Genomic DNA, 16,239 nt, shown 5'->3' with positions numbered 1-16,239 from the left:
TATCACATGATTCTCTTTACGGCCCTAAGGTGAACTTCCTTTGGATTTGCCGGAAATCTTGCACACATGCATACAGAGAGCATAATATTCGATCGAGATGCACATAAGTAGAGTAAAGATCCTATCATCAACATGTATACCTTTTGATCTACGGATTTACCTCCTATGTCGAGGTCGAGATGCCCATTAGTTCCCATGGGTGTCTTGATGGGTTTGCCATCCTTCATTCCAAGCTTCTTAAGTATATCTTGAATGTGCTTGGTTTGGCTGATGAAGGTGCCATCTTGGAGTTGCTTGATTTGAAATCCAAGGAAATATTTCAACTCCCCCATCATTGACATCTTGAATTTCTATATCATTATCCTACTAAACTCTTCACAAGATGACTTGTTAGTAGACCCAAATATAATATCATCAACATAAATTTGGCATATGAACAAGTCTTTTGCAACTATTTTTGTGAAGAGAGTAGGATCGGCTTTTCCGACTTTGAAGCCATTAGTGATAAGGAAGTCTCGCAGGCATTCATACCATGCTCTTGTGGCTTGCTTGAGCACATAAAGTGCCTTTGAGAGTTTATAGACATGGTTAGGATAGAAACTATCTTCAAAGTCGGGAGGTTGCTCAACATATACCTCTTCCTTGATAGTTCCATTGAGGAAGGCACTCTTCACGTCCATTTGATAAAGCTCGAAGCCATGGTGAGTAGCATAGGCAAGTAATATGCGAATTGATTCAAGTCTAGCTTTGGGTGCATAAGTTTCATCAAAGTACAAACCTTCGACTTGTGAATAACCTTTGGCCACAAGTCGGTCTTTGTTCCTTGTCACCACACCATGCTCATCTTGCTTGTTGCGGAATACCCACTTGGTACCTACAACATTTTGATTAGGACGTGGAACTAAATGCCATACCTCATTCCTCGTGAAGTTGTTGAGCTCCTCTTGCATTGCCACCACCCAATCCAGATCCCTTAGTGCATCCTCTTGTATGGCTCAATAGAGGAAACAAAAGAGTAATGTTCACAAAAATGTGCAACCCGAGATCTAGTGGTTACCCCCTTATAAATGTCACCAAGGATGGAGTTGATGAGGTGATCTCGTTGAATTGCTTGGTGGACTCTTGGGTGTGGCAGTCTTTGATCCCTTATTTCTTGATCATCTTCCTTGCCTTGATCATTTTCATCTCCCCCTTGATCCATGACTTCCTCTTGAGGTTTCTTATCCTCTTGATCTTCATCTTCATCATCTTGAGCCTGATCCTCGTCTTGAATTGGTGGAGACGCTTGCATGAAATATGATGGTTGATCTTGTGCTTGTGTGGGCTCTTCGGATTCCTTAGGACACACATCCCCAATGGACATGTTCCTTAGCGTGATGCATGGAGCCTCTTCATCATCTAGCTCATCAAGATCAACTTGCTCCACTTGGGAGCCATTAGTCTCATCAAACACAATGTCACAAGAAACCTCAACTAATCCAGTGGATTTGTTGAAGACTCTATATGCCCTTGTGTTTGAGTCATAGCCTAGTAAAAAACTTCTACAACTTTAGGAGCAAATTTAGATTTTCTACCTTTTTTAATAAGAATGAAGCATTTGCTCCCAAAGACTCTAAAATATGAAACATTGGGCTTTTTACCAGTGAGGAGTTCATATGATGTCTTCTTGAGGATTTGGTGAAGGTAGAGCTGGTTGATGGAGTAGCAAGCAGTGTTGATTGCTTCCGCCCAAAACTGATCCAGTGTCTTGTACTCATCAAGCATGGTCCTTGCCATGTCCAGTAGAGTTCTATTCTTCCTCTCCACTACACCATTTTGTTGAGGTGTGTAGGGAGAAGAGAACTCATTCTTGATGCCCTCCTCAAGAAATCCATCAATTTGAGAATTCTTGAACTCCGTCCCATTATCACTTCTTATCTTTTTGACCCTTAATCCGAACTCATTTTGAGCCCGTCTCAAGAATCCTTTTAAGGTATCTTGTGTTTGGGATTTTTCCTGCAAAAAGAATACCCAAGTGAAGCGAGAATAATCATCCAAAATAACTAGACAATACTTACTCCCGCCGATGCTTATGTAAGCGATCAGGCCAAATAGGTCCATGTGGAGTAGCTCGAGTGGCATGTCCGTCGTCATTATGTTTTTGTGTGGATGGTGGACTCCAACTTGCTTCCCTGCTTGGCATGCGCTACAAACCTTGTTCTCAAAATGAACATTGGTTAGTCCTAAAATGTGCTATCCCTTTAGAAGCTTGTGAAGATTCTTCATCTCAACATGGGCAAGTCGGTGATGCTAGAGCCAGCCCATATTAGTCTTAGCAATTAAACAAGTGTCTAGCTCAGCTTGATTATCATTAAAATCTACTAAATATAGCTGACCATCTAACACTCCCTTAAATACTATTGAATCATCACTTCTTCTAAAGACAGTAACACCTATATCAGTGAATAGACAATTGTAGCCCATTTTACACAATTGAGAAACAGAAAGCAAGTTGTAATCTAAAGAATCAATAAGAAAAACATCGGAAATAGAATGGTCAGGAGATATAGCTATTTTACCCAACCCTTTGACCAAACTTTGATTTCCATCCCCGAATGTAATAGCTCTTTAAGGATCTTCATTTTTCTCATATGAGGAGAACATCCTTTTCCCCCTGTCATATGGTTTGTGCACCCGCTATCGATTATCCAACTTGAACCACCGGATGCATAATCCTACAAAACAAATTTAGGCCTTGTTCTTAGGTACCCAAACGGTCTTGGGTCCTTTTACATTAGAAACAAGCACCTTGGGTACCCAAACACAAGTCTTGGGACTCTAGTGTTTGTCCCCAACATATTTGGCAACTATTTTGCCTGATTTGTTAGTTAAAACATATGAAGCATGAAAAGTCTTAAATGAGACATTATGTTCGTTTGATGCAGCAGGAATTTTCTTTCTAGGCATTTTAACATGAGTAGTATGCCTAGAGCTAGAAGCCTCATTTTTATACATGAATGCATGATGAGAAACATTGTGAGGTTTCCTAGCATGAATCTTCCTAATCTTGTGCTCAGGATAATTTGCAGGATATAAAATGTAACCCTCATTATCCTGAACCATGGGAGCCTTGCCCTTCACAAAGTTAGACAATCTCTTAGGGGCATTAAGCTTGACATTGGATTGGCTCCCTTGTTGGAACCCAATGCCATCGTTAATGCTAGGACGTCTTCTATTATAAAGCATGTTATGAGCAAATTTAAATTTTTCATTTTCGAGCTCATGCTCGGTAATTTTTGCATTTAACTCAGCTATGTGATCATTTTAATTTTTAATCATGTCAAGTTGATCATCAATAGCTTCAACATTTATATCTCTACATCTAGTGCAAATGGAAACATGCTCGACAGTAGATGTAGATGGTTTGCAAACATTTAATTCTTCTATCTTAGCATTTAATATGGCATTCTCATCTCTAAGACAGAAAATGGAATCATTGCAAGTATTCAACTTTTCAACCTTAGAAACTAAACTAGCATTCTCAGTTCTAAGACTTGAAATTGAATCATGACAAATGCTAAGCTCCTTAGATAAGTTTTCACATTTTTATACTTCCTCAGCATAAGCATTTTTCAACTTAACAAATTTTTTATTTTCTTTAACGAGCAAGTCCTCTTGGCTTTCCAAGAGATCATCTTTCTCGTTAATGGTCTCTATTAGTTCATTTAACTTTTTCTTTTGTTCCATATTAAGGTTGGCAAAAAGAGCAAGTAAATCATTTTCATCATCGCTAGAGCTACCCTCATCACTAGATTTTGTATATTTGGGGGTGGCTCTAGAGTGTACCTTCTTCTTCTTGGCGTCCTTAGCCATGAGACACTTGTGGCCGATGTTGGGGAAGAGGAGGCCTTTGTTAATGGCGATGTTGGTGGCGTCATCGTCGGAGGAGGAGTCGGTGGAGCTCTTGTCGGAGTCCCATTCCCGACATATGTGTGCATCGCCGCCCTTCTTCTTGTAGTATCTTTTCTTCTCCTTCTTCCCCTTCTTGTCTTCGTCCCTGTAACTTTCACTAGAAATTGGACATTTAGCTATGAAATGACTGGACTTACCACAACGGTAACACACCCTCTTGGAGCGGGACTTGTAGTCTTTCCCCCTCCTTTGTTTGAGGATTTGGCGGAAGCTCTTGATGATGAGTGCCATCTCCTCATTGTTGAGCTTGGAGACGTCGATTGGAAGCCTACTTGATGCAGACTCCTTCTCTTCTTTTGTTGCTTTGAATGCAATGGGTTGCACCTCGGGTGTGGAGGTGGCGCCTTGCTCCAAGTTGACAATGTGTTTGGAGTCTTTGATCATTAGTTCAAAGCTCACAAACTTGCCAATCACTTCCTTGGGAGACATTAGTTTATATCCAGGATCCCCACGTATTAATTGAACTTGAGTAGATATGCGAAATACTAGGGATGTAAGAATAATCTTGACCATTTCATGGTCATCCCATTTGGTGCTCCCGAGGTTGCGCACTTGGTTGACCATCGTCTTGAGCCGGTTGTACATAGCTTGCAGCTCTTTCCCTTTGTTAAGGATGAATCGACCGAGCTCACCCTCGATCGTCTCCCGCTTGGTGATTTTGGTCACCTCGTCCCCTTTGTGCGCGGTTTTGAGGACGTCCCAAATTTCTTTGGCACTCTTTAACCCTTGCACCTTATTATACTCCTCTCGACATAAAGAGGCGAGGAGTATAGAAGTTGCTTGGGAGTTAAAGTGTCGTATTTGGGCGGCCTTGTCCGAGTCCTTGTCCCCCACCTTTGGTACCTATGCTCCAAACTCAACAATATCCCAAATGCTTTCGTGGAATGAAGTTAGATGGTGCCTCATTTTATCACTCCACATGCAATAATCTTCACCATCAAAATATGGTGGTTTGCCTAGGGGTACGGAAAGTAATGGAGCGTGCTTTGAAATACGAGGATAGCGTAGGGGCATCTTACTATACTTCTTTCGTTCATGGCGCTTAGAAGTAGTGGACGACTCGGAGCTTGATGTGGAGGGTGACGAAGAGTCGGTCTTGTAGTAGACCACCTTCTTCATCTTCTTATTGTCACCTCTCCAATGCGACTTGATGGAGGAAGAGGATTCCTCCTTGTGTTTGTTGCCAGACTCCCTTGAGAGAGTCCTCCCCGAGCTTGCGACCTTTTCTCCGGTCATGATCTCCCTCTTGGCGTGATCTCCAGACATCACTTCGAAATGGTTAGGCTCTTAATGAAGCACCGACTCTGATACCAATTGAAAGTCACCTAGAGGGGGTGAATAGGTGAAACCTGAAACTTATAACTTTAAATACACACTACAAGCCGGAGTTCGCGTTAGAATTAAATTCAAGTCTTAAGAGAGGGAAAAACAAATAAAACAAAAATCAAGGCTTTCCAAAAATCAAGGCGTTAGTGAACACGATGATTTGTTTTACCGAGGTTCGGTTCCAAAGAACCTAGTCCCTATTGAGGAGGTCACAAAGATCGGGTCTATTTCAACCCTTTCCCTCTCTCAAACGGTCACTTAGACTGAGTGATCCTTCTTCCATAATCTCACGAGTCACTAAGACCCCGCAAGGACCACCACACACTTAGTGTCTCTTGCTTCGCTTACAAAGCACTTGAGAATAAGAATGGGAAAAGAAAAAGGCCAATCCAAGCGACAAGAGAAACAAAAGAACACAAAACATCCTCTCTCAAGTCCCTAATAGAATTGAGTTAATTTGTAGGCTTAGAGAGGATTCAATCTATTGGATGTGTCTTGGAGTGAAGTCTTTTGCTCTTGTATTGAATGAGATGTTTGGAATGCTTGGATAGATATGAATGAGGTGGTCGAGGCATATTTATAGCCCCCAACCACTTCCATAGTCGTTGGTGAAGGCTGCTGTCGATGGGCGCATCGGACAGTCCGGTGCGCCACCGGACACCCACTGTTTATTGTTTGGTGCTCTGCCACGTCAGCTAATCGTTAGGGTTTGGAGCTGGTCGACCGTTGGAACCTTTGTCTTCTTGTGGCACCGGACAGTCCGGTGCCACAGCGGACATTCTGGTGCCCTCTGACTTCTGGCTTGCACTGTTCATCGTGGCAGGTGCTTTTGCAGTCGACCATTAGCGCTTGAGAGTCGTTGCTCCGCTGGCTCACTGGACAGTCCGGTGGCACACTGTTGGGGACTCGTTCTCAAATGCTATGAATTAAGAAGAAGGCAACATAAAATGTTAAATATCAAAGTCCTTCGTCCTTTGAATCATTATTTCCCTTCGGATATATTGAGTCTAGGACGAAGGTCATGAAGGGCATACCTTCATGATCATGATAAAGAAATGGACAATATTCATGCAAAGTATAAGGAGTAACATAATTTAGATAAACATAATTATCAACTTATTTATACTTATATCACTTGTGTAAACAATAATAAATTGCAAGTGTACCTTCGACTTGAAGGAATAAGAATACAGGTGTGACACAAAAGTAGATGCCAAGTCAGCGCTCCCAGTACGGGAATACTGTTCACCTATTTATAGGCACGGGTCGCAGTCCATGCAAAATTACATTAATGCCCTTTACATTTATCAATAACTCTATAGTAATTCTTCAAGGTCTGATTCGGCTTTTCATCTTTAAGTCGGTTTCCTCTTCCTGCCGTTATACCGAAGCTCTTCTGCACACAGCTTCGTGATTGTCTTATCCTTCGTCGTGATCGCCGTCCCAGTCAAGCTTCGTCTTAACCATGTTCTTGTATACTCGCAATCTGTCTTCGAAGGTACCTGTTCACATATTTCTCTTGGAAAACATAGTCAAATTACGTTTTTGAGGACCTTCGGAAGCCGAAGGCCCCCAACAGTAGCCCCTCGCAATATTAATTTGCTGGAATAACAAATTTATATTGCGACATGGACGAAGGCTTCGAGCCGAAGGTCCGAAAAAACACCTTCCCTTTGCTAGAATAGCAACAGTCAATGGCAAATGGGGCCTTCCAGCCTTCGACTTAATGGGTTTATAAATACGGGCTCGCCACAATTTATTCGGCACGCTCCCTTGCCATTTGTTTTGCCTGCGCAATTAGTTTTCTGCCCACAAATATTTTGTTGCCTTCCTAGTTTTAAGCTTCGGAAGCGAAAGGCAAGAATTCCGAAGAGATGTCTGAGGAGAAGAAGGTTGCTGCCGAAATGAAGTTGAGTCTTTCTGAAGAGATGCATCTGGGTTTTCTTCGATCTATGTCGAAGACCAATACAGAAAAGATCACTAAAGAAATTTTGGAAGGTTTATCTGAAGACACTGGTGACAGCGACAGTTATGATGCGGATAGTGGTGGTGAAGACTCCGAAGATCGCCCTTGGCGGCCAAGCCATGCGGTTTTCGGCAAATCAAGTATTAAAGAAAATCATCTTGTCAACATGAGGGGAAGATATTTCCGGGATTTGTCTGTTGTAAGGGCCGACGAAGGAGAGAAGACTTGCCCAACTCCTGAGGAAGATGAAGTCGTAATATTTCGAAGCTTCTTGAAAGCTGGACTACGATTTCCCCTGAGCCACTTTGTTGTGGAGGTGCTGAAGATATTTGAAATCCACCTTCACCAGCTTATCCCCGAAGCGATCATAAGGATGAATATTTTTGTGTGGGCTGTGAGGAGCCAAGGCTTGGAACCTGATGCAAAAAGCTTCTGCAACATGCACGGATTGTTATACGAGACAAAACCCTGGGGTAAGGAACAATATCACAACAACTTTGGCTGCTACAGCTTCGGCTCTCGGTCTGGGTCAAGCTGCCCAGTGCCGACCTTTCGAAAGAGATGGCCTGGCGACTGGACGACGGAATGGTTTTACGTGAAAAATGACTTGAAATCTCGAGAGGATATAAAGAAGATCATTATGTATCCCATCTGGCAACGCTTCGGCCTGCGAAGGCCGAAGGTGGAAATGAATGAAGCAGCCGAAGAATGCCAGAGAGCCTTCGCCTCCCCGGGCGCACCTCTCTTCGCCCCGCACTCACCCTCACCGGCCAGCCACCGTTCCTTAGCTCCGGCGAGCGTATTTCCGCCCGCCATTGCCGCCAGAGCTACGGCCACCGTGGCCAGCCCACTCCAGCCACCCTCCAGCCCAACCAGTGCTTCGGCTAGCTCCGCCAGTAGCCCGTGAAGCTTGCCAAGCCCTCGGACCCGACCGGACTTCACCGGAGGCCCGAGATCAACCTCACCGGACTTCAGTCTTCCGCCGCCGCGCGTGGACCGAGCTATCCAGTGAGTCTCCGCCCGATTCCTTGCGCTCATAGCTTCTCTGGCATCCCGTGGACCTCCCTGACCTATTTGATTGAACTATCTCGCCGTGACCAGGCCGGTCTCCTCGCCGCCGACGAGCATCCCCGCCTGCGCGCGTGGACCGACCGACTCCGGCCATCTCCGTCGACGTTCCGCAAACCGTTGTGATCCCCGCGACCTCCCCTTCGCCCTCGACCACTTCACCGGAACAGTCTCGCCGCCGGTAAGCCCCTCCGCCCTTTTCTTCGCCGCGGCTACTGTTTAAGGTAGAAGAAGGACCTCGGGTTAGGTTCTGTAGAACCCGAGGGGTTTTCTGTAATGTCAGCGACTCATGTGAATAGTAACCTAAGGACTGATTCGCGAGGAAAACTTAGAAAAACCGCCAGGGACCCCAGTGCAAAGTGGATTTCCATTTAATCAATTCTGTTATTCTTTTAAAATAACCAGAGAACTTAGAAAATCCATAACTTGATGAAATCTTAATGAAAAGATGTCAAACCAATTTTGCTAACTCTGGAATATTATGACCTAACATTTAAAAATAGTGAACCATATGCTTTCTGTTCTAAATTTTAAAGTTTAAAATTAAAAAAAAAACCCCTGAACCTTGTTTAATTAAGGAAAATTAGTTTTTCTTTTGTGCTGAGCTTAAGAAAATTTGTAGATGCTTATACCTTAATTAGACACTGTTTAAAAATAGTAGGAGCCCCAGCATTAGAGATTATGATGTAGTTATTCATTTAAAGCCATTTTGTCCAAAACTTAGAGAAAATCAGAAAAGCATTAGAAAATGTTGAACAGTGATTAGCAATATTTTTCCTAGTTTACTTATGCAACAGAGAACCTAGGAAAAATGCAGAGACCATTAATTAGGACCAGTTTCTAATTAAGATGCTTTACACAACAGCAAAACTGAATACTCCCGTCGGCCATAATAATTCCCGTCGGTTTTTAGGGTTGCCGACGGGAGTTAATTAACTACCGTCGGCCATAACGAAGCCGACGGGAGATAAACTAACTCCCGTCGGTTTTTAGGGTAGCCGACGGGAGTTAATTAACTACCGTCGGCCATAACGAAGCCGACGGGAGATAAAATAACTCCCGTCGGTTAGTCCGGAGGCCGACGGGGTTTAGGGCGGGCCCGGCTAAAACGCGCGCGCCGGCCACTCGCCCAGGCTCTATTCATCGCGCGGTCGCTCATCCCGCGCCGCCGGCCACTCATCCATCGCCGGCCACTCATCCCGCGCCGCCGCCGATCGCCGTCCAGCGCCCGAGCGCCGCCCGAGCCTGCGCCGCCGCCGCCGTGCGCCCGAGCGCCGCCCGAGCGCCGCCCGAGCCTGCGCCGCCGCCGCCGCCGTGCGCCGCCCCGCCCGAGCGCCGCCAGCGCCTACGCCGCCGCCGCCGCCCCCCGCCGCGCCCGTCCCGTCCTCCGCCGCGGCTTGCCGACGCCGCTGCCCCCGCCCGTCCCCTCCCCCGACGCCGCTGCAACCTCCACTGAGACAGTAAGATTGAAATTATTTAAAATTATATCATTGCGATATATATTTATATTTATATCGAAAATATGTTTATTCCCGTCGGTTGGTTGATTGTATTGATTAAGCCGACGGGAGTTAACTACGTTGTGGTCGTTTAATTAGTATGATACACTGTTTATTTTCCTAGAGTTTTAGGGTTAAGTGCGCAGACCAGTAGTTAACCCTAGGCGTCACCCGTTCCGGAAGCATGCACATGCATCACATTTATTCATATGTTTGGGCCTAATGCACCTAGACAATCTATGAATGCATAGATTGTATAGTTTCATTCGGTCCAAACACAAGATTACTTGTGATGTGCGTGGTTCCGGGATTGTCCACGTATTTGGACAGCCGGAGAATGGGTGTGGCCGCATGTGATTCGTGCACGTGTCCGTTGGTCCGAACGAGATTTCAGCAGCATAACCCAGTTGTTCTCCGTCGCACCATGATAGGCGTGTGTTCGGAGAACAGCGGGGTTATGCTGCCGAAATTTCGTTCGGACCATCGGGCACGTCACGAGTCGCATGCGGCCGCCTCCATTCTCGGGTGGGTTTATGTCCTTTCCTATAGTAGGGTTATCACCTAAGCCACGTGCATCGCTCTTATATGCTGAATTTTTGGTTGGTGGTTTACACAACAGCAAAACTGAGCCATCCTAGTCCACAAACATGGAAGATGACCGTGAGTGGATGTATGCTGGTTGGAAGAAGGGCGGATGTCACACAAAGGAATGGTTTCAGAAGACAGAAAAGTTTTTAGAGAACGCTCGTGGAGAGTCAACCCACGCTGTGATTAGGTGCCCATGCACCAAATGTGGGAACATCCAGTCACATGACAAGAGAACTGTGGCACTACACCTTTGCAGTCATGGGTATGTTCAAGGTTATAAGGTTTGGGATAACCACGGCGAGTCACGGTGTATAGTATCAGCACAGATGGAGGTGGATGACGGTGAAAACGTTGATCGATTGGACCATATGTTAGAAGATATGCAGGCAGAGTTTGTCAACAATCCTGAAGATCCGCCTACAAAAGAGGTTGAAGAGTTGTTCAAACTCCTCCAAGACTTAGAAATGCCTCTGCATGGACACACAACGGTTACCATCCTCCAGTTCGTGACCCGTCTAATGAGCATAAAGTCAAAGTTTGGTTGCTCAGCCAAATGTTATAAGGCGATTTTGGACTTGTTTAGTGATGTCCTTCCTGCCGATCATAAGGTGCCTAAAGACATTTACCGGTCAAAGAAGCTGCTAAAGGCTTTGGGAATGCCATATGAGAAGATCGATATATGCCCGTCCAACTGCATGATATATTGGCGCGATCGTGCGAAACTAGAGAAATGCTTGAAATGTGGCCTGTCGAGGTACATAGAGGTGGTAAACGAAGAAGGGGAGAAGGTGACAACAAAGAGGGCACATAAGCAGCTTCGCTGGATGCGTCTCACTCCAAGACTGAAACGTCTGTTCTTGGCTAGTAGAATTGCGAGCCGCATGAGGTGGCGCAAGAATCGTAAGCCCCCGAAGGATGGGGTAATGCAGCATCCGTGTGATAGCGACGCATGGAAGGCCCTGGACAGCTTCGATATAGAATTTGCTAGTGAAGAGAGGAATGTTCGTATTGGGTTGGCGACAGATGGTTTCACGCCTTTCAGTATGACCGCAGCGTCTTACTCATGTTGGCCTGTCTTTGCCATACCGTACAACCTTCCACCTGAAGATTGCATGAAAGATGAGTTTATGTTCTTAACTCTCATCATACCTGGGAAGGATCATCCCGGCGTAAACCTCAATGTTATGCTTGAGCCATTGATTGAGGAGTTGAAAGAGCTTTGGGAAGGAGTGGAGGCGTATGACAGCTTCATGAAGCAAAAATTCAAACTTCGGGCAGCATATTTGTGGTCCATACATGATTATCTAGCGTATGGGATCTTTGCTGGGTGGAGAGTCAGTGGAAGGCTAGGTTGTCCTATTTGTGGAAAAGAAACAGATTGTTTCTGGCTCGATAAGGGTGGGAAGTTCTGTTACTTCGATTGTCATAGGTCTTTTCTTCCTTTGAACCACCCCTTCAGGCTCCAGGCACACGAGTTCAGGAAGGACACCATTGTCACGAAGGAACCCCCGAAGCGTCGCACCGGGTGGGAAATCGCTGAGGAGCTGAGTAATCTAGTGAGAAATGAGGATGGGGATGGGTTTGCAGGTTTCGGGAAGACCCATAACTGGACTCACAAATGTGGCCTTTGGGAGCTCCCTTACATGAGGGCATTGCAGCTCCCGCACAACATCGATGTAATGCACCAAGAGCGTAACATGTGTGAAGCACTATTTAACACCGTCATGGATTTCCCAGATAAAACAAAAGACAATTTCAAGGCCCGAGTGGACTTAGGTAACATATGTAACCGCCCAACTCTCATGCTCAGAGAAAATGGAGGCAAGCCTCGTGCTGAATTTGCCTTGAGACCCAATGAACGAAAAGAAGTGATGAAGTGGATGAAAGATTTAAAATTTCCCGATGGTTATGGTGCGGGGTTCAGAAGATCTGTGAACTTGAAAACAATGAAGATCAATGGGTTGAAGAGTCATGATTACCATATAATGATGGAAAGGCTGATCCCAGTAATGTTGCGTGGTTACATTAACGAGGAAGTGTGGAAAGCGATAGCTGAACTTAGCTATTTCTACAGGCAGCTTTGTGCTAAAGAAATTTTAAAGGAGATGATGCAGAAACTAGAGGAATCGGCACCGGTGCTTCTTTGCAAGCTGGAGAAAATATTCCCGCCTGCGTTCTTCAATCCTATGCAGCATCTTCTTATCCATCTCCCATATGAAGCAAAGGTAGGTGGGCTAGTGTGTTATAGGTGGATGTATCCCATAGAAAGAATGTTGAAAAAACTGAAATCAATGGTGGGTAACAAGGCAAAGGTTGAAGGTTGTATAGCAGAGGAGTTCAAATTTAAGGAGATAGCTTTCCTCACAAGTGGTTACTTGACTGAAGACCACAATGTATTTGCCCATACGAAGAGGTACCATGAAGATGAAACGGTGCATCCGTGCAGTCACATTAGCATATTTCAATGGAACGGCAAGGCTGTTGGTCCACCAGTGGAGGTGAGGAGGCTGAGGCAGGAGGTGAGCAGGGAGAGGGTGGAGGTGGAGATGAGACTGAGGCTGAGGCAGGAGGTGCGGCTGAGGGTGGAGATGAGGCTGAGGCAGCTCCAGCAAGGCGTCCACGTAAGTTTAGAAGGCCTCATGCCGTACAACCTCCACCTGTTCCGAGCTCCGAGACGGGGAAGACGGTGATCTCCCCCGTCGGAGATAGGTAAGTGCTGTATCTTTTGATTTGAATCAGCTGTATTCATCAAATGTAAGCATGTTTGATGCTTGCCCATCTTTTTGTAGGGAGTGGTTGGACTACTCTTTCACCGGCCAGGGTCGTCAAAAGCAGGTGAACTCTGTGTTGAGTTCGCTCCTGAAGTTTCACTACCCTGGACTGGTGAAGACGTCCGACGATGCAGACGCTGCGCCGGTCCTCGTCTCATGTTGGGACGATTACAAGCTGAAGGTCGATGTCACTTATGGCGATGCCCAGGGGCTTGTTCGCGCTGACTTCTGGGTACGTAATCTTGTGTGTGTTATATGGAAGCAATCATTAAAAAGTTAGATAACATTGCATTCTTTTTGTAGGCACGTTTTCGGTTGGCCGACGGGGATGACGCGAACCACGCCGAGAAGGTGTTTCAAGTAAATGCCTATCGGTTGGTGAAGGAGGCCCTGTACGAGGCAAGGATTCAGGCCACGTGCATGTATTATCAACAAATTTTAGGGCAAAAGATGAACAAGAAGACAGGGGCCTCGAGTATATACCTTCGCGAGGAAGAGTATCGTAAGGTTATATTTCAATCCTTTCCTTTGTGTTTGTTTCATTTGAATAGGTACTGATATATGTTTGTTTTTATGAAGGTGGTGGTTCCGTGGATGTCTAACCGGCCAGAGGCCTACGCAGCTTGGTGTGGGGTATGGGCTTCTGAAGCCTTCCAACAGAAGTCAAAAAGTCACAGGGACAATCGAGGCACCATGCCGAACCACACCTTCGGTGGCGACAACTTCACGCGAAAGGCGAAACGCCTGGTAAGAAAACTAACAAATATGTTGAGATGTCATATATTCTTTTATTGTACTAACTCTGTGTTGTAGGAAGCTCAATTAGGTCGCGAGCCGACTCCCATCGAGGTGTGGGAAGCTGGCCATAGGGGAAGCGACCCTTCCAACCCTTTGTGCAGCCAGACACAAAGGGAGCGTCTGGTGAGCTGTTGTCCTCAATATTCGGTTAATGCTCGCAACGTACTAACTAAGGTTATATAATCGATACAGGCGGCATATGCGGAAGAGATGAAGGACCGTCACGGAGAAGACTGCGATTGGAGGACCATGCCGATCGATGCTCAAGCCGTGCATAAATCCGGTGGAGGAAAGGCACATGGACGGTGAGATGTTACATTACATGCCATTTATATAATGACATGAGCATATGCCTTAATTAATCTTTCTTTGACAACAATTGTAGATTCTCTCTCTTTGATGGAATGATCAACACGACGGATTTTAGAGCGTCTCGGCGGTCGGCATCCGGGTCCGGAAGCTCCGGTCGTAGCTCTCGTCGGCTCACTGAGCAAGAGCTTGAGATCGTGAGGCTGCGTGAGGAGAACCGTGAGCGCGATGAGCAGTTGAGGGCTCAAACTGAGCAGTTGAGGGCTCAAAGTGAGTACTATGCCTCAGTCCACGCGCAGCAACAACAGATGATTCAAGTAAGCCCATTGCATTATTACTGTTTATTCATTGCTTTACACATCCAATGCGTACTACTAATATGCTTGGTCAATAGTTACTAGCTCAGCAGCAGGGCATTCCGTATGTGGCCCCTCCGCCTCCGCCGCAATGGACGTTCGTCCCTATGGGCCCTCCTCCACCTCCGGTAAGAAATTCTATGTCCATTCTCTAGTTACATAGTAAAAACGACGACTTGTGCCGCACTGCACTCACATGAATATGTATTATTCTTGTATTCAACAGGGACTTGTGCCGCAGCAGCCTCAGTTTAGCACACCGCCGGCACAGCTACCTGCCCCTGGCGCACAGGTTTGTATTCTAACTCTATAGCTATCGCCGACAGTTCAGCAGTTAATATGTACGATTTCTGACAAATTGCATTCTCGCTCCATAGGACAATCAGGAAGGAAGTGGAACGATGGATGGCTTCGTCAACTCCCTATTCGTGTACCCAACTCCGGACGGAGGCAGCGGCCAAAGCTCCAACAACCCTAGCCGCCGCGGTTCGTGAATGTGCTTCGATCTCTACCTTTTCAGTAATGAACACTTCGATCTCTACCTTTTCAGTAATGGACACTTCTTTTGTGGATGAACACTTCTTATGTGGATGAACACTTCTTATGTGTATGAATGTGGATGAATGTTCTTATATATATGTGTGTTGATGGATGTGATTGATGTGTGAATGTGCATGATGATATTGTGTATATTTTCTGTGCCATTGATCATAAATATGGGGTTTTTGGGGGGGGGGGACAGTTTAACTCCCGTCGGCTTTGCAAAGCCGACGGGAGTTAAACTGGTACTGTCCAGGATAACTCCCGTCGGCTTAGCCAAGCCAACGGCAGTTGTCGCTCCTCCGTCCCGGCACCCAGGGCTGACGTGGCGGACACATAACTCCCGTCGGCTACCTAGGCCGACAGGAGTTAATTGCCCGCCACGTCAGCCCTGGCCCGGGGAGCGACAACCGCCGTCGGCTACCTAGGGCCGACGGGAGTTAATTATCTCCCGTCGGGGCCGACGGGAGTTAATGCAATCCCCGTCGGGTAGCTCCTGTCGGCCGGGTACCGACGGGATTTACACTAAAACCGACGGAAATAGATAAATCCCGTCGGTTTTAGAGTAAATCCCGTCGGTACCCGGCCGACGGGAATATCCTGGATTGTTGTTGTGTTAATTAGCCTTATGTAGACTGAAAATCAATTATTAGAATTGCAAAACTATAACCAAAGTGGTTAACAAAAATCCAGTGAACTTATAACCACCAGAGCCCCACTACAAAAATACAGAGCACCCCAGCCCAACTCTTTAAGTAAGGAAATTAAATGCAAAGTGATAATAAGGCATTTTCCAACTAAATCATGAACAACCCCAAATAATGTGATAATGGGCAACCAAAAATTAGCTAAGTCCCTGATGAGACAATCCACCAGAGAAAAATGCAAACCCATGAAAAGGAAGTAAACCCATACCTTTTGTTAGTAAATTATGAGAAGGGCCACTTAATTCAAATAATGCAAACCACCCCTTCCCATAAGCAAAAAGAGGCCAAACTTCAGAATGATTGCTCTTGCACAAAATACTAGCTAAGAAAAATAAGAACTCTGTTGTTTGATGTTTTTCA

The 16,239-nt window shown here is 45.7% G+C and overlaps 1 protein-coding gene across 1 annotated transcript; it reads left to right on the top strand.

Moving 5' to 3' along the window:
- Positions 1-13,296: 13,296 nt before the first annotated feature.
- Positions 13,297-14,487, top strand: LOC109944515 (autonomous transposable element EN-1 mosaic protein-like). The gene is made up of 6 exons (XM_035965066.1): positions 13,297-13,676; positions 13,749-13,916; positions 13,983-14,090; positions 14,160-14,272; positions 14,353-14,444; positions 14,471-14,487. The coding sequence occupies exons 1-6, from the start codon at positions 13,590-13,592 to the stop codon at positions 14,485-14,487; spliced, it is 585 nt and encodes a 194-aa protein (XP_035820959.1). The 5' UTR covers positions 13,297-13,589.
- The last annotated feature ends 1,752 nt before the right edge of the window (positions 14,488-16,239 follow it).

The sequence above is a fragment of the Zea mays genome, chromosome 2, assembly GCF_902167145.1.
Source record: "Zea mays cultivar B73 chromosome 2, Zm-B73-REFERENCE-NAM-5.0, whole genome shotgun sequence".
Lineage (NCBI taxonomy): Eukaryota > Viridiplantae > Streptophyta > Magnoliopsida > Poales > Poaceae > Zea > Zea mays.
This window is presented reverse-complemented; position numbering and strand designations above follow the sequence as displayed.